This window comes from Phacochoerus africanus, chromosome 8 (genome assembly GCF_016906955.1).
Source record: "Phacochoerus africanus isolate WHEZ1 chromosome 8, ROS_Pafr_v1, whole genome shotgun sequence".
NCBI classification, from domain to species: domain Eukaryota; kingdom Metazoa; phylum Chordata; class Mammalia; order Artiodactyla; family Suidae; genus Phacochoerus; species Phacochoerus africanus.
In genome coordinates, this window is record NC_062551.1 from 63,364,190 (window position 1) to 63,382,105 (window position 17,916).

Genomic DNA, 17,916 nt, shown 5'->3' on the forward strand with positions numbered 1-17,916 from the left:
GAGCCTGAAGCGCTGCTTTGGGGGCTTAGGCCCAGGAGGGCCAGCTGGGTAGCTCGGCTTCCAGCTGGGCTGGGGCTTCTCCTTTGAGGGGCAGGCATGGGGTGCACGTGACCTGGGGTTCCAGAGATGGGGGCAAGTGGGTTCTTTTGGAAGCTGGAGGGAGAGAACAGGAGAGGGAGGGTCCCAACCGGGTGAGAGAGAAGGAGACGAGCCCCTGGAGGCCCCACAGTCCTGGGTAACTAGACTGAGGTGACGCTGGAGGAGTCCAAGTTCAAGTGAACAGACTTCTGCACAGGTGATGTCCTGGGAGATACTGGGCAAGAGGGCAGCCTGCCCTGAGGCCCCAGCCCTGGCCCTGCCGGGATGGCCACAGCTCCCTCCTGCGTGCTGGGCAGCTCCCCAGAGGCCTGGCCAGATGCAGGGGACCGAGAAACCGTGCCCGTGGGCCAGGCTCTAGAGGCAGAGTGCTCTGTGCTGGGCTTAGATGGGGCCCACTCTGCTCCTGCTGCTGCGGGCTCTCGGGGGCAGCTGTGTCCCCCCATCTCTGGGCTCAAGGTCAGGCTGGAGGCCAAGCTCTACACCTGCATCTTTAGTTTCTGCAGTCTCCCCCCGGGTCCTCAGCACGGGAGGATTCCCTCAAAGGAAAAAGAACATGCTGTGGGGGAGGGGATCCCATCAGCAACACAGCTCAGCAGGGGCAGTGAGGACCCCGCATGTGTCAGTTATACACGAACTCAACTCGAAGTTCCCGTCCTGGCTCAGCCGTAATGAACCCAACCAGTATCCATGAGGTTTCGGGTTTGATCCCTGGCTTTGCTCAGTGAGTTAAGGATCCGGCATTGCCGTGAGCTGTGGTGTAGGTCACAGACGCGGCTCAGATCTGGCATGGCTGTGGCTGTGGTGTAGGCCAGCAGCTGTAGCTCCAACTGGACCCCTAGCCTGGGAGCCTCCATATGCCGCGAGTGCGGCCCTAAAAGGAAAAAAAAATTTAAATTAAATTAAAAAAACAAAGTTTTATTTTCAAAGTTATTCCTTGTCACATAAATGTATACAAACTTGCCAAATGCTAGCCTGTGGATGGAGCGAGAGGGCCTGTGGCTTCACTTCTCTTACCCATTTCCCTGGCTTTATCCATCAAAGCCTGCCAGGGGTGTCCTTGGAGGTATGGTTTGTGGCTGGAACATTAAAAACCTTGGTGACAGCCAACAGGAGGCAGCTGGCTGGAAAACCCCTTTGGGTTTTCTCTTCATTTGGGAAAACAAAACAAACAACATACTGCAGACAGGATTATCTTACATTTTTTCCTTTTTTTTTTTTTTGTCTTTTTGCCATTTCTTGGGCCTCTCCCGTTTCTTGGGCATATGGAGGTTCCCAGGCTAGGGGTCGAATTGGAGCTGTAGCCACCTGCCAGAGCCACAGCAACGTGGGATCCAAGTTGTGTGTGCCACCTACACCACAGGTCACGGCAACGCCAGATCCCTAACCCACTGAGCAAGGCCAGGGATCAAACCCCAAACCTCATGGCTCCTAAGTGGATTTGTTAACCACTGAGCCATGACGGGAACTCCTTTTTTTTTTTCTTTTTTTTTTAATGGCCGCACCAAAAGCATTTGGAAGATCCTGGGCCAGGGATTGAATCTGAGTCACAGCTGTGAGCTACAACGCCGGATACTTTAACCCATGGGACTGGCCATGGGATAGAATCCATGATCCCAGCCGTTGCAGTTTAATCCTTGACCACTGCAACAAGCTGGAACCCTTTTTTTCCCCCCATTTTCTATTCAGGCTTAAAATTGTTTGTTGTTTAAATCTAGTGGAGAAACTCACTGTGTATAATTTTGGGAACGCAACAAATTCCATCAGGGAAAGAATTCAGGAGCAATTTGGATATTGGTCCAAGAAGTGAATTCTGCTAACTTTGGACACTGGGTTCTGGAGCAACCCTGGTCTTGTCCATCCTTGTTCCTTCTCCCCCAGTGGTCTGGCCTGGACCTTGGTCCCAGAAGCGGTCATGTGGCCTTCAGAGGTTCTCAAGGAAAACGCTCAGGGATCAGTGACCAGACCCAAGACCCCTCCGCCCAGAGGAGCGCTCTTCTGGCGAGGGCGCCCTCTGTGGGGCCTTGGGGGCTCTGCCTTCGCATACTTTGGATGGAGATCCCTGTCCCCTCCCTTATGAGCCACTTAGAGTAAAGAAAGGATCATACAACCGCGGACCGCTGTTTTGCTGAGACGCTGGCGGCTTGGGAGGGCCCTTCGTACTCCTAGCAGGAGACTGGCCAGGGCCGCGCTTCTGCCCTTGTATCATCTCAGTGAGGGCCGAATGTATGCGTTGGCACCGCACCGCTCCAGGGTCCACTTGTCCCGCGCCGCCTGGCCTGTGGGGCAGCCCTCCCTGCGCGGGACACGCCCAGCCCGCGCTCCGCCGTCCGCAGGGTCTCTTGGCCTCCCGCTCCCCCGGCCTTCCGTCCCCGGGCAGGGACCTTTCCAACCGATCCCTCAGGCTCTTCCTCCCGCGGCCGCTTCCTCGGTCGGGACCCCGCGCATCAAGAGCGCCCGGCTCCCAGACCTGCCTCTCGGTTTCATCCCGGGCTGGAACTCCATGGGTGCCCATGGCAACGGGATCAGTGTCGTGGCTACACGGAACTGACGTATTCAAGGGCACGCACGCGCCCAGCCCATCAATTTTGTCCCTGACCGGCCGCTGTCATCTCGCCCCGCCCCTCCGGGGATCTGCCCCCTAAGCCAGCTCTTGCAATCGCGGCCGCGACGCCGTGACGTCACTCGCCTGCGACCAATCCAAGTGCCGCGCGCGGGACGTGGCCCTCACGCGCACCCGTCGCCCGGGAGGCGGGGCCGCTGTCGCGCCTGCGCAGAGTCAGTGCCGCCGGCTCCCGGCGCGTGGGGGCTGCACTTCGCTACTCGTGTCTGCTCGGCTTCGGATCCTCGAGCCTGCGGCGCCCGGGGCTCACTGGCCATGTCGTGGCTCTTCGGCATCAAGGGCCCCAAGGGCGAAGGCGTTGGGCCGCCGCTGCCGCTGCCGCCTGCGCAGCCCGGGGCGGAGGGCGGGGGGGACCGCGGCGCAGGGGACCGGCCGGCGCCCAAGGACAAATGGAGCAACTTCGACCCCACGGGCCTGGAGCGCGCGGCCAAGGCGGCGCGCGAGCTGGAGCACTCGCGTGAGTGCCGCTGGGGGGCTCGGGCAGGGCGGCCCCTGGGGGGTTCGGGGCATCTGGCCCTCGGTGGTCTGAGCCGTGGAGCTCTTGTCGGGAGAGGAAATCGGCTTCCAGCGGTAAACCCAAAGGAGCCACTCTGCGAGCAGGGAGGTTCGGGATCCCCTGACCCTTTGGCACCTTCCCAGCTGCCACGCGTCTTTCAGTGGGGAAACCGGTGGTGAGGGGACTAAGGGTAGAGTTAGCAGCTGGCGGGGCTGCACCTTCGTTTTCAGGTACCACCTATTGCTGCTTCCACGTGGAATGGCCAGAGCTGGCTGGGTTGGGGATTTTTTTGTGGTGGATGCTGGCAATTTTTTGCTGAAGAGGGGAGCGCGTTTGAGGGTAATTGGTTTTAAGGAAAATAAAGTAGATCTGCACTTACTGTTGAGAAACGTTAGCTTTCAGGTGAGGTCTGCAAAGTTCAGCGGTCAGCCCTGGCCCAGCTGATGACTGACCTTCCTAACCCGGGCCCTGAGGCATCAGTAGTGATGGCACCTGCACTAAGCCCACGTGCTTTCCTCCCAGCTTTTTTCCTCTGTGGTTTTAAACCACTTGTGTCCAGATTGCAGCGTGTGCGTTTGAGAGTCTGGAACACACGCTGAGCACGCGCCAAGTAAATACTTGGCTCTCAAACCTTTAAGTAGAGGTGCCTTTTTCTCAAAGGAGATCTTAGAGAGTAGTTTGCGGCAAGCAGGTATAAGCGGAGTCTTCCTGTCCAAGGAGGATGTGGCCTGGCACTCTGTGGCTCAGTCCCCGCCCTTCTGCAGGGGCCACAGAATTTCCTGGGCAAAGGTCTCCAGCCTGCCTGGCTCTCAGATCCTGGAAGGGACATTCAGAGCATTTGAATATTCGGGCCTGGGGCCCAGGGCCGCATATTTCCTTAGGCCTGGCTGGGAAACGCCCCATCCCAGACTACGTGTGTTAAGTTTGCAAGGTCATTTCAACAGTCAGGTTGGATTGAGAGATAGTGGCTGGGCTTCAGGACACCTCAGATGATGACACTTTTGTTACAGGATGTAATTTCTTAGGTTTCTGTGGGAGCTTCGCCCATTCACCCTGCCCAGAATTTCAAAGTGTTTTTCCTTTTGGAAGCTAAATCCTGACTCTTGGTCCATCAAACCCACGCAGTTAGATTCTTAACCCACGGCGGGAACTTTTTCTGCTTCACTTTTTTTCTTGCCATCCCCCTGGCTTCTTTGCTGGCCCGGGAGGGGGGGAAGAGGTTTCGCCTCGGTCAGCTGCCTCTTCCTGTCCCCAAGCCCTCCTTCCCAGCATGCCTCTGGCCCCTCAGCAGGCCTGTCTTCTGGGCTGCTGACCACCAGCAGTGCCTCCCCTGGTTGGCCCCAGCCCACTCTTGTTCTCCACGTGGCTGTCTGCACGCAAACCAGACATGTCCTTGCTGCTCCTCACAGCCTGACCGCTGTCTCTGTCCCTTGCGGCCCAGCCGGATGCTCTCTGGTTCCCCAGGTCTCTGGGAAGCAGCCTGGAAACGTGTGGCCTCGGGGCAGTGCACTGGCGGGGCCTCGACCCTGTCCACAGTGAAGCATCGCACGCAGGTCCAGCCTGACGTTCGGCTTTCCCAGCAGGGAGAGGACGGGGCTCAGATTCTTTCCAGGACACCCGTGTGTTGCCACGTGTCGACACACATGAGTTCCCCCCAATGAGGAAAGCACGCCTATGAGACGTTAATGACATGCACGTTTGTAACTCACGCCGGTGAAGAGCCATCAGCCTGTGGGCTTCGGCTTCTTTCTCGTCTAGTCCTCGTTTGCTTCTTATTCAAGCTCTCGCCTGTGTGCTCCGTGGCAGGTCAATAACAGGTATCAGAGGATTTAGAGAAATGCACACACTTGAAAAACGAAGGACGTTTCAGCCACAGGCTTCCTTTTTGCTTCATTGGGAGACGCAGAACCCCGTCCTGGCCCTGCTGCTGTCAGTGCGCGTGGGACCACCTCTTTGACGGAACCCTTTGGGATGTGACGGTCCCCTGGGGGACAAGACCTCATGTGGGGCTTCCCCTTGGGGATGGGGCAGATGAACTGGGAACAGTGGCTCTTGGAGGGAGGGGTTGCTGGGCAGGTCTGACCAGGAATGAGGTTGAGGTGGTTGCTGGAGTTCCCAAACACGCCTCAGCACATGCGATGGTCCCCGCAGGACACGCCAAGGAGGCCCTCAGTCTGGCACAGATGCAGGAGCAGACGCTGCAGCTGGAGCAGCAGGCCAAGCTCAAGGTGAGGGGGTGGTGCTGGCAGAGGTAGTCTCGTCCCCAAACCGAGGGCCCCTGGGGGAGAACTGGGCAGTGGGGGCCGGGCAGGCGTGCAGGCACCTCCTAGGATCAGCTTGGCTTGAGCTTAGGAGGGAAACAGGGAGAGGTGAGAGAGAGACCCCTGGGAGGGCAGTGGGAGTAGAGTGAGGTCCCTCAGGGAGACTTCTGCCCTCGGTGGGCAGGTGGCCAGCAGAGGAATAGGCCCGGGCTCTGCCTCCACCCTTTTGGTGATTGTGCTGAGCGTGGTGGAGGGAGATTCAGGTGCCCTGGGAGACTCTGGCTCTTTTGGGGTGGGGGTCCGTTTTCCTGGCACTTCTCTCTGCCTACGGGTGTGCAGGCTCAGGGGAGGGGGACTTGGTTGGGGCTTCTTGGTGGCGGGAGCTGGTGTGTCAACAGGAGTACGAGGCCGCCGTGGAGCAGCTGAAGAGTGAGCAGATCCGCGTGCAGGCTGAGGAGAGGAGGAAGACGCTGAGCGAGGAGACGCGGCAGCACCAGGCTGTAAGGGGCGCTCCTGGGGTGCATGGGGTCCCCAGTGCAGATGGATCTCTCACCCAGCCACCGAGGCCCGGGTGACCTTGTGTGGCCATCTGACATCCACGGGTCTCTCAGTGCTGGGCTGGTTCCACAGCAGGTGGGGGTGGCCACTCATGGGGGTCCTGGTGTTGGCTTTGGCCTGGCCGCCAGCTTCCCCAGCTGGGCCATGTTCACACTGCTCTCTCCTCCCCAGAGGGCCCAGTACCAGGACAAGCTGGCGCGGCAGCGCTACGAGGACCAGCTGAAGCAGCAGGTGAGCTCTGCCTGACAGTAGGCACTGCGCCTGCCCTGGCCTGCAGGCTTCGGCCAGGTCCAGGCTGCTCGCTGCCCTGGGGCGCCTGGCGGGGCCTGCCTGACGGGCCTGTGAGGGTTAGAATGTTTGGGCTTCTTGGGGGCATTGTGGTCTTTTATTTTTTCTTGGCCACGTCTGTGGTGTGGGGAAGTTCCCAGGCCAGGAAGCGAACCTGGGTTGCTGCAGTGACCATGCTGGATGGTTAACTCACCATGGCCCGAGGGCCTCCAGCATTTTGACTTAATTTAAACAGGCCAAAACCCTGTTTTGTGAGGAAAGCCGTGAGTCAGGGCCATGGGGTCCTGAGGCTGGGCTGGGCAGGGCCTGCCGGGCACCCCCTGGGCACCCATGTCCCTGCTGTGCTCAGACCTGCCTCCTCGAGAGGCGCAGGGGGCACCCCATCCTGGGGCAGCGGCCGGAGCCGCTCCCCTCTCGGTGTGGTGTTTCCTGATTTTGAAGCCTTTCCCTTCCCCTTGCGGCCCTTCAGCAACTCCTCAACGAGGAGAATCTACGGAAGCAGGAGGAGTCTGTGCAGAAGCAGGAGGCCCTGCGGCGAGGTAGGGTTGCCAGCCCTGCAGCCAGGCTGGGGGGCCCCAGCCTGGGGTGCTCCGACGAGTGGGTGCTGGTCCTGCAGTGTCCCGCGGAGGAAGGAGGGGCCCCCTGGGCTCTTTGTATGTGGCCGGGGTGGCCACGAGGCTGTGGGCTGAGCCCTCCCGCCTCTTCCTGAGCAGCCACCGTGGAGCGGGAGATGGAGCTTCGGCACAAGAACGAGATGCTGCGGGTGGAGGCCGAGGCGCGCGCCCGGGCCAAGGCTGAGCGGGAGAACGCCGACATCACCCGAGAGCAGATCCGCCTGAAGGCGGCCGAGCACCGCCAGACCATCCTGGAATCCATCAGGTGAGATTGCGCTGCGGGATCCTCAGCCCCTTCCCTGGTCGGGTGCCTGCTCCTCCAGCTGTGCGCACAGCCCGCTTCCTTCCTGATTGTGCTGCTGCTTCTCCTGCAGGACGGCTGGCACCCTGTTTGGGGAAGGATTCCGTGCCTTTGTGACGGACTGGGACAAAGTGACAGCCACGGTAAATGCCACTCCCATCCTCCGGCGCGGCCGGTGTCAGGGCCTCCGCTGGCCGTGAGCGCGCTGCACTCGGTGCTCAGCAACCTGCAGCTGAAGCGTTGTGGAGACCCCCGCCCCCCAAAGTCAGAGCACCCCGGCCTTGGGGTTTGGGTGCTGAGTGATCCTGGCAGGGCTGCGAGAGGGCATGCAGGCACCTCAGCTGTGCCTGCCCTTTGGGAAGCGTAGCTAGAAAGCCGCTCCTGGGGCCCCGACACTCCAGGGAGTTGGCCGGTGCTTCTCTTCTGCCCAGGCTTTTCTTGCAGCGTTTGCTCTGCTCCTTGTCAGGCTCCACAGTTGGAGCTCCTGTTGCTTGAAGTGTCCCTAGTGCTGCTGGGATGAGTCTTCCGATGGCCCTTGTTACGAGCAGAGGGCGTTGGTGCCGAGCGCTCTGACATCCGCCCACTGGGAAGCTCCTTCTGCAGCTCCTGTGACCGGTGCTGGCTGGGGTGGGAGCCACCTGTCTCCTCTGTCCCACTCCAGGTGGCCGGGCTGACGCTGCTGGCCCTGGGCGTCTATTCTGCCAAAAACGCCACGTCTGTCGCGGGCCGGTACGTGGAGGCGCGGCTGGGGAAGCCCTCCCTGGTGCGGGAGACGTCTCGGATCACGGTGCTAGAGGCGCTGCGGCACCCTGTGCAGGTGACGGCGGGCCCCTCCTGGAGCCCTGGGTCCTCTTTCCTCTTCCCCAGACACGTCCCCCACCTGCAGGCGGGCGTGCCCGTGGCGTTGCGTCCTTGCTGCTGACCCTCAGGGCCTGTCTCTGGCCCACGTGCTCCCTCTGCGGGTCTGTCAGTCTGACTGTCCCCTGGGCAGCCTTGGGGCTGTTTACAAGCTCCTGGGGCCCCAGCAGGCTGCCTTCCCGCTGTTAGAAGTTGCTAGAAGCAGCCCGGGGTTGCTGCTTTCCTCGAGGGGCGTCAGGCGTCCTGCCCGGTGTGGACATGGTCAACCCCCAGGCTGCGGGATGGATGCGGTCAGTGAGGAATCTGCGCCACGCGGCCCAGCCTCGCCAGTGGTCGCAGCTGCCGGGCCTTCTAAAGGGAGGCTGGCCACACGTGTCCTGAGGTGTGACCCTGCACCCAGCCTGCCTTGGGGGCTCTGCCGTTGACCCTGACACCCCTGACCCCCGCAGGTCGGCCGGCGGCTTCTCAGTAAGCCTCAGGACGCACTGGAGGGCGTCGTGCTCAGTGTAAGTGGGGCCGCCCGGGTGCTCTTCCTTCCCCAAGTCAGGGTTGCTGGCCGAGCTGCCGGCCGCAGGAGACCCCTAAAGCGCTGTGTCCCCTGGCAGCCCAGCCTGGAGGCCCGCGTGCGGGACCTCGCGATCGCCACCCGGAACACCAGGAAGAACCGGAGTCTGTACCGCAACGTCCTGATGTACGGGCCACCCGGCACTGGGAAGACGCTCTTCGCCAAGGTGGGAGCCCGGGCGGGGCTGGGGGCCGCTCCCGAGGGCTCCCCCCACGGCGGGAGAGGAGGGCTGAGGGTGAACGGAGCGTGAGCGGGGACGAGACCCACCCTGCGCCCCCTGTCCCCCGCTTGCTGCCCAGAAACTGGCGCTGCACTCGGGCATGGACTACGCCATCATGACGGGCGGGGACGTGGCCCCCATGGGGCGGGACGGTGTCACGGCCGTGCACAAGGTTTTCGACTGGGCCAGCACCAGCCGGCGAGGGTGAGACGGCGCCTCCCAGGGCCACCCGGGCTCCTGCTGGGAAGGGGTGGTGCCTTGGCTGCAGCTTTTCCCCGGGAGCGGTAGCCTCGTGGTTCCTGTGACTTGGAGAGTCTAGGACGGGCCGCCGCCCAGTTTCAGTGGCTCTCTCACCACATCCCTGCCTGGCCACGCTCTGGGTGCCACCTGCCGCGCGGGCAGCGTGCGGTTGGGGTTCCAGCCCCGCCCGCCTCACGCGGCTCCCCCTCTGCAGCCTCCTGCTCTTCGTGGATGAAGCAGACGCCTTTCTCAGGAAGCGAGCCACTGTGAGTGTCTGGTGGCCCCCGGGCCTCCTAGCGGTTGTGGGTGCGGCCCCCGGGCTGAGGCTGGCGGCCCCTGCCTCTCGCGGGGCATTCCTCGTGCGTCTTGTCTGGAAAGGGGGACCCCGGCCTTCCCAGCGAGCCTCGCAAGGTGCGCTGTGCTCGCCTGGGGGAGCGGCCTGGGCCTCTCTGACCCCGGGGGCCGTGTGGGCCTGACGCCGGGGCCTTCGCTCCTCAGGAGAAAATAAGCGAGGACCTCAGGGCCGCCCTGAACGCCTTCCTGCACCGGACGGGCCAGCACAGCAGCAAGTGAGGGGCCAGGGGGCGGGGGGGCGTTGTCTCTGCTCTCAGGGCTCCCCCGGGGGGCGCTGGGGGGGCCTCTGAGGCAGAGTCAAGTGACACGTGCTCGTCCTCAGGCCACTGCCTGTGGCTTCAGGCCCTGGGCACACCCAGCTGCCTCAAGATGGGTGGCTGGGGGTCGCCCCCCAGCCAAGGGCCCCAGGGCTCAGGTTGCCCTGGGATTGGGCCGGTCCTTCCAGACCCTGGTCTCGCTCCTCTGCCCAGTGAGGGCCCCCCCCCCCCCGCCCCCAGTGCTGTCTGGGCTCCTGCTGCAGTGCCTCTGCCTCCTGAGCCCCAGGCCTGGGGGGGTGGGACTTGGGTCCCTGGGTCCCCGGGTCCCCATCCGTCCTGCGCACCAGGAGCTTCATGTGGCTGTCCCGTCCTGCTGGGCCGTCCCGGGGAGGAGCGTGGAATCGGGGCAGGACCCGGAGGGCTGGCAGGCAGAGGGCTGGGTCGTCCTGGGGTTTTCTGGGCCTGGAGGCGGCCGAGTAGCTCCCCTTAGAAGCCAGCCTTCTGCACGCACCTCGCCTGCAGGTTCATGCTGGTCCTGGCCAGCAACCAGCCTGAGCAGTTTGATTGGGCCATCAATGACCGCATCGACGAGATCGTGAGCTTCGACCTGCCGCAGCGAGCGGAGCGGGAGCGCCTGGTGAGAATGTATTTTGACAAGCATGTTCTTAAGCCAGCCACAGAAGGAAAGCAGTAAGTGTCCCCGCCGGCCTCGGCCACCCCCACCCTGTCCCCTCCCGCCAGCTCCCAGCCCAGGCACCGAACCCCAGCCCTGACTCCCTGCTTTCACTGGGGGGCTTGGTGTGGGGTCATGACCGCTCAACTCTGGCGGCCCCGCTGCCCCGGCCTGCCGGCCCCCACGCCTCTGTGCTGCTCTTCAGAACACGGGGGTTGAGGCCACGGTCAGGCCCTGGCTCTTGAGCGGCAGCGGTGGCCAGTCGCCAGACGTGCTGACCACTCTGGGCCACGGCTGACCCTGACCCCCCCCCCCCCCCCGGGCAGCTGGGGCTCCTCACCAGCACAGAGCATGGCCCACCAGGTGGGGGAGCCTCCCTTCCCGCGGGTGCCCCCGCCCCTGCCATGGAGTGCTCCAGAAACAAGGGCTACTCTATTTTCACCTGGGTCCAGATCTCAGCCCCGCTGACCTGAATCCCTCCTGTCGCTGTCGGGCTGCAGCTGTTCTAAGGCGGATTTCGCTGTCCCTGGCCTCCGGCCCCCAGAGCTTCCCCTATAGCCCCTGGCCCCAGTCGCCCAGCCTCCCAATCCCTGGCCTCGCACGCGCCTGGAGGTCCTCGGGCCATGTCTCCCCGCCTTCAGCCAAGCCTGGCTGAGGAGGCCCTGCCTGTGGGCGGGCTAAGCAGTCTGGCAGCTGTGCTGTCTGCGTGCAGGGCAGGCCCTGGGGCTGGTCACTGGCTCCGGGGGCCCCTCTGTTCTTTCACATCCCAAGTGGCCATGCACCTGCCGCGCCCCCACCCCTGCGCACTTCACAGGCTCATGTCCTTCAACAGCCCCCGCCTGGGCCTGATCCTGGGTCCCTGGAGGCAGGGACGTAGCCAGAGGGTAGGAAGGCAGAGCGGCTGGACCCTGGCAGGGTCTGGCACGATAGGAGGGCGACCAGACACGCCTGCCCCGGTTTCCCGGTGTAGGCTCCAGCCCCAGCAGGGCCCCAGTGCTCTGTCTGTGCGGGAGCCCGGGGCCCTCACAGGCCCTGCGGGTGCCCAGGCGTCACCCGGGACCCCCTCACCAGGCGCTTGAAGCTGGCCCAGTTTGACTATGGGAAGAAGTGCTCGGAGATCGCAGAGCTGACGGAGGGCATGTCCGGCCGGGAGATCTCCCAGCTCGCCGTGGCGTGGCAGGTGAGCCCCTGGGGACCCTCGGCGGCATCCCAGGGAACCCCGAGCACCTGCCTTTGCTGGGGCTTCTGAAGGGTTTCTACGCAAATGTCACCCGCTGCCCTACTTTCCTGCAGTGGCCAGGCCAAGGCCACCCGTGGCTTCTGTGGTTGGGTCCCCAGGTTGTCCTGGTTCAGGCTCTGAAATCAGGAGCCTGTCCTGTGCCCATCAGCTGTGCAGTGGTTAGACACCGGGGCCCAGACTGCTGGCAGGGTGACTGCAGACAAGTGGAGGGTCCAGGGATCTGGCCTGCATCCATCCTGGGCCGAGTGTGGGGTGCCCCGTGAGCTGTCTGGGCTCTGAGTGCTCAGGACAAGACGCACCTGACGAGAGGTCAGCGCCTCAGAGGGAGGCCTCTGCCGTGGGCGTGGCCCGCAAGGCGTGAGTGCCGCCCCATCCAGCCTTAGCACGGCTCATGGGTCCCAAACACTGAGCATGGCTGGACCCCGGGCGGTGACTCCACCCTGTGTCGTGGCTCAGGGTACCTGGTCCTGACACCCAGCTTTTCTTTTTTCTTTTTTTTTTTCTTTTGCTTTTTTAGGGCTGCACCCACGGTAGATGGAGGTTCCCAGGCTAGGGATCGAATCAAAGCTGTAGCTGCAGGCTTACACCACAGCCACAGCAATGCCAGATCCCAGCCACATCTACAACCTACACCACAACCCATGGCAACACCAGATCCTCAACCCACTGAGTGAGGCCAGGGGTCGAACCTGCGTTCTCATGGATGCCAGTCAGATTTGTTTCCGCTGAGCCAGGACGGGAACTCTTCGCTGACACCCACCTTTTCACCTGAAACCTTCCCACAGAGGCTTTGTGGGTACCCAGGCCAGGGGAGCCCTCTGACCCCAGGAGCCTTGGGAGCAGCCCTCCAGAAGCCCGGGCACTGTCAGCTTAGCACGAATGCGTTTTTATAAACTACGTAGACATCTGTTTGGTCTGCGTGCTTTAGCCCAGCCACGGGGCACTCTCTTAGGCAGAACGAGCTGGGTCATGCTGCTGTAACAAACAGCCCCAGATCTCAGCCTCCGTCCCCATGTGGGTGAGCTGGGGGCTCTGTTCCAGGCTGGCCTCACTCCGAACCAAGCCCCAGAGCTTTACTCTTTCCACCCCTGACAGAGTAGCAAACAGGGTGTCTCAGCGCAGGCGGCTGTAATTCACCACCACAGCCAGGGCCATAAATGGATCTTTACTCTCGTGTTTCTGGAGGCCAGGGGAGGGGCTTCTGATGAGGGCCCACTCCCTGGCTGGCAGCATCAGGGCTCCACCTTAGGACCGCACCCAGCGTGACCTCGTCCACTGAGGCCCCTTGTCCAGGTGCAGCCATGCTGGGGGCGGTAAGGCTTTGCAAAGATTCTCCATCTCAGGGGCAGATGGCGTCTGGTACATCTCCCTCCAGAGGCTTTCGGGGTGCCTGGCACGGGGAGACACCTGCAGGAGCAAGGGAGGCCAAGCGTGGCCGCCTGGAGCCCGTGGGGGGTCACAGCAGGGTGTAGCCGGGCACTGCCTGCTCATGGGCCTGGGATGTGTCTGGCAGTCCCTCCCCCATGGGGATTCCACCTGCTCAGACAGAACAAGTCGGCCGTTGTCCCCGAGTTCCTTGCTTGTGGCTGCAGGTGCACGGGCTGGGCTGTGGGTTGCTGTAGCCCCTCCGCCCACTCACTCCAGGCTGGGCCGCCGCCCCAAGGCCACCGCGCTGGCCTTGCCTGCCCCCCACGGCACTCGACCTGCCATGTGATGGTTCGCTCCCTGCATGTCTGCTGCTTGCCACCTGGAGTCACCTGTGAGGACTTAATGCTTTTTATCTTTTGAACCTCAAATTCATCACCTCAGCCACTTCTGCGGGCACAGCTCAGTGGCGTTAAGCACTTTCTTGCTGTGCAGCGGTCACCACCGTCATCTCCAGAACGTTCTTCTCTTCCTAAGCCCGGACTTCGAGTTCCCTGCCCCTTCCCGAGCCCCAGCCCCACCCGCCTGCTTTCTGTCTGCGTCTGATCCCTCCAAGGACCAGGAGTCACACAGGACATGTTTCTGTTTGATTTTTATGGCCTGCCTTGTGGCAATAGAAGTTCCTGGGGTTATACGTGTTAACCTTTTATCAGATATGTGACATGCAAATATTTTCTCCCATTCTCTGGGTTCCCTTTTCTCCTTTTTCTTTTTAGGGCGGCACCTGCAGCATATGGAGGTTCCCAGGCTAGGGCTTGAATCGGAGCTGAAGCTCCCAGCCTGCTCCACAGCCACAGTGACGCCAGGTCCAAGCCACATCTGTGACCTGCACCACAGCTCAGGGCAACGCCGGATCCTTAACCCACAAAGCAAGGCCAGGGATCGAATCTGCATCCTCATGGATGCTAGTCGGGTTCTTAACCAACTGAGCCACAGCAGGAATTCCTGGATTGCCTTTTTTCTCTGTTGTTAGTGTCCTTTGAAGCAAGTGGTTTTTGTTTTTGTTTTTGTTTTTTGTTTTTTTTTTTGGTCTCTTTGCTATTTCTTGGGCCTCTCCCGTGGCATATGGAGGTTCCCAGGCTAGGGGATGAATCGGAGCTGTAGCCACCGGCCTAGACCAGAGCCACAGCAACGCAGGATCCGAGCCGCGTCTGCAACCTACACCACAGCTCACGGCAACGCTGGATTGTTAACCCACTGAGCAAGTGCAGGGACCGAACCCGCAACCTCATGGTTCCTAGTCAGATTCGTTAACCACTGCGCCACGACAGGAACTCCTGAAGCAAGTTTTTATCTTTTGTGTGTGTCACTTGCTTTTGTGTCATAGCCAAGAAGTTACAGCTGACTCCAGTGTCTAGAAGCTTCTGCCCTGTATTTCTTTTCCTACTAGGTTTATAGTGTAGGGTCTTCTGTTTAGGTCTCTGATCTGCTTAGAGTTGATTTTTGTACATGGGGTGAGGCAGGGGTCCAGCTTCGTTCAAGGCTTGCGGACGCCCGGTTTCCCAGCACCCTTCCTGGAAAAGACTGTCTTTTCCCCACTGAGGCCCTGGCTACTTGCTGGGACTCACATGACCATTCGGAGGGCTTCTCTCCAGCTCTGTTGCTTGCTGGTCTGTCTTAATGCCAGTTCCTTGCTCTCCTGGTCACTGGAGGTTTGCAGTAGGTTTTAAAATCGGAAATGGGAGGCCTCTAACGTGTCCTTATCTTATTCAAGATTGTTCTGGCTATTTGGGTTTCCTTGAGATTAAATGTGATTTTTTTTTTTTTTTTTGGTCTCTTTGCTATTTCTTGGGCCGCTCCTGCAGCATATGGAGGTTCCCAGGCTAGGGGTTTAATCGGAGCTGTAGCCGCCGGCCTACACCAGAGCCACAGTGATGTGGGATCCGAGCCGCATCTGCAACCTACACCACAGCTCACGGCAACGCCAGATCGTTAACCCACCGAGCAAGGGCGGGGACCGAACCTGCAACCTCGTGGTTCCTAGTCGGATTTGTTAACCACAGCGTCACGACTGGAACTCCTAAATACGATTTTAGAGTGATTTCTTTTTTTCCTTTTTAGGGCTGCATCCCCAGCATATGGAGGTTCCCAGGATAGGGGTGGAGTCTGAGCTGCAGCTGCTGGCCACAGCCACAGCCACAGCCACGCCAGATCTGAGCTGCGTCTGTGACCTACACCATAGCTCGTGGCAACGCCGGATCCTTAACCCACTGAGCGAGTCCAGGGATCGAACCTGTGCCCCCACAGACGCTACTCGGGTTCATTACCACTGAGCTACGATGGGAACTCCAACTTGTATTGGTTTTTATGAGGGGAATCTTTAGGGTTTACTGTGAGATCATAGCACCTGCAAACAGATAATTTTACTTTTTTCCAAGCTGGATGCCTTTTGTTGCTTTTTCTTGCCCAGTCCAGTTGCTGCCTGCAGCTCCTGATGCTATGGTGAAAGTGGGCATCCTTGCCTTGATCGTAGAGGAAAAGTTTTCACTCTTTCATCATTGAGATGATGTTTGCTACGAGGCTCTTTTGTTTGTTTACTTGTTTTTGTCTTGTTTTAATGGCTACACCCACAGTATACGGGGTGTACTCAGCCAGCCCTGCAGCAGCGCCAGATCCTTAACCCGCTGTGCTGCAGGAAGAACTCCTTTAATGAACTTTCACTTTTGAGTAATTCCAGGTTCCCAGGCAAGTGGCAAGGCTAGTACTGAGCCTCTGCCAGGCTGTGAGTGTCTGCCCACCTCACTCAGTCCACCTCAGGACTCTCTTACCCAGATGCCCCAGGTTGTTTAGTCCTCCTGTGGAGTTCTCTGAGCTGTGGCTTCTCAGTTGGCCCTTGTTTTCGATGATTCTGGCAGTTTTGAGGCTATTGGCGTGGATGGCCTGGTAAAGGTGCCTGCCTGGCTTCTCCACGGTAAAGCCGCCATTTCCCGCTTGTTTGGAAGTGCGTTCCTAGGTCCGGCCCTCCCCTCCCTGCCTCTTCCCGCCAGGGAGCCCACCCGCTGCCTCCAGCCTTGCGCAAGTGGCCCTTGGGGTCCCCACCCAGCCCACCCCCACCTCTGCAGAGCTCACAAGCTCTTCTCCAGGGGCTGCGGGGCAGGCGGGTCCCAAGGGTGGGGCCGGTGTGGTCCCCGAGAACGGTGGGAGTTTACCCCCACCCCCTGTGGGCGGAGGCTCCTCCAGGGGTTGGAGAGGTACCGCTGGACCGGCTTGGCCCCCTGTTTGGTGGTCACTTGAATGCTGTCCTCAGGGCAGGGCAGGTGCACGCAGAGCCACAGGCTGGGTGACAGGAGGCAGATGGGCCAGAGGCGACCTGGCTTGGTGGCTGAAAGGCCGTGGAGTGCCAAGCTGTGGGCCTGATCCTCAGCCCCCCTCGGTTCTGGGAGGACTGTTTGCAGACACGGGGTCCTAAGGGGCAGGTGCTGCTGGACCACGGGTGCTCAGCACTTGGGGGAAGTTTGGTCTGTGGGGCGGAAGGGCGGGGCTCCTGGAGCTCCACCGGGGCCCTGCCTTCCTCCCAAATGTCTGAGTGGCTGGGGTGGTGCTACAGCCCCCTGAGGGCAGTCCCATTGTCCCTAGAGCAGGGTCCTCTGTGCCTGCACCTGGGAGCTGGGCTGCTCTGATAGCAGTCTCCAGGTTTCTAATTTTAGGAAGTCATTGAGAGGTGGGTGGTACTGGTGCCAGCCTGGGAGATGGTGGGGCCCCAGGGTTGCAGGGATGGTGGCCGCCCCAGGCTCCAGGTTCACATGCGGGCACGTGTGTGCAAGAGGCTGTGGGGCACGTGCTTCTGCCAAGGGGTGCCCCGGCTATTTCCCCCACCTGCCCACGCCCTGCTAGCCTTCAGATTCGGAAGGGCATCTCCAAGGAAGGCAGGGGGATGGCAGCAGAGTCTGGGTCTGGCCTACATGGTGAGTGGTTTCCAGAGACTGAGGCTGAGACCCTTCCCCTGGGCAGAGGGCCCGCCAGGTGCCCTGCCTCAGTGTGCTCTCCCCTGCCAGGCCATGGCGTACGCCTCTGAGGATGGAGTCCTCACTGAGGCCATGATGGATGCCCGGGTGCAGGATGCCATCCAGCAGCACAGGCAGAAGATGCAGTGGCTGAAGGCCGAGGGGAGCCAACCCCCACCCGTGAGCGCCTGGACCAAGTGAGCTGGGCCTGGACGTCTGGGGTGCACTGGCCAGGCAGCATCACCAAGAGGAAGGACCCAGGTGCCCAGTCTCCCAGCGGCCCTGGGGGCACCGCACAGCTCCCCCGTTCCCAGACTTTTCAGTCTTCGCCAGCCAGAGCCAGGGCAACACTGGAGGCCTCTGCTCGGACCTGCTGTGCTGTGCACCTTGCTGGTGTGTGTGTTCGGGGGGTTCCTAGCTCCTCCAGCCCCCCAGGCTGTGCTGGTGCCGGAGACAGGCTGGGGCCACTCCAGGACATTCTTGGGAGATGTCTCTCCGAGCCAGGCTCAAGTGGGGAGAAGGCAGTGCCCCCCATGCCCAGCAGCCAGGCTGGTAGCACAACTTCTGGGGCAGGTGCTGGCTACCGCAGCTGTGACCAGCAGTAAGGGGCAGGAGCCCCCCTGCAGCCTGGTGGGAGCTGGCCACCACCCACCTGGGGAGAAGTGTGCCCACCCCGGGCTGTGGCCCTGGAAACCCAGGGGCTGAGAAGCAGTCCACTGACCCACCAGCCAGGGACATGAGTGTCCAGGGAACTGCCCAGCGCATAGAAGCTGCAGCTCTCCTTTATCGGAGTTGGGATCTTTTTATCCAGAATCTAATAAAAAGTGGCAGTTCTCTCTGTGTCTACCTCATGACTGATGCGGGGGTGGCCCTTGGCGGGGTCACGGGGTCAGAAAAAAAGAG

The 17,916-nt window shown here is 61.2% G+C and overlaps 1 protein-coding gene across 1 annotated transcript; it reads left to right on the plus strand.

Annotated features, from left to right (window-relative positions):
* Positions 1-2,860: 2,860 nt before the first annotated feature.
* LOC125133070 (ATPase family AAA domain-containing protein 3) lies at positions 2,861-17,847 on the plus strand. Its single transcript, XM_047791073.1, has 16 exons — positions 2,861-3,176; positions 5,367-5,443; positions 5,875-5,976; positions 6,206-6,265; positions 6,792-6,861; positions 7,036-7,201; positions 7,311-7,380; positions 7,899-8,054; positions 8,545-8,601; positions 8,701-8,826; positions 8,960-9,084; positions 9,335-9,386; positions 9,619-9,689; positions 10,254-10,421; positions 11,476-11,584; positions 17,065-17,847. The coding sequence occupies exons 1-16, from the start codon at positions 2,975-2,977 to the stop codon at positions 17,212-17,214; spliced, it is 1,761 nt and encodes a 586-aa protein (XP_047647029.1). The 5' UTR covers positions 2,861-2,974; the 3' UTR covers positions 17,215-17,847.
* Positions 17,848-17,916: the final 69 nt, after the last annotated feature.

Coding starts and splice junctions, on each gene's coding strand:
- LOC125133070 (XM_047791073.1), top strand. CDS start 2,975: ATGTCGTGGCTCTTCGGCATCAAGGGCCCCAAGGGCGAAGGCGTTGGG. Junction 3,177..5,366: donor GCGCGAGCTGGAGCACTCGC/GTGAGTGCCGCT, acceptor TGGTCCCCGCAG/GACACGCCAAGGAGGCCCTC. Junction 8,055..8,544: donor CGCTGCGGCACCCTGTGCAG/GTGACGGCGGGC, acceptor TGACCCCCGCAG/GTCGGCCGGCGGCTTCTCAG.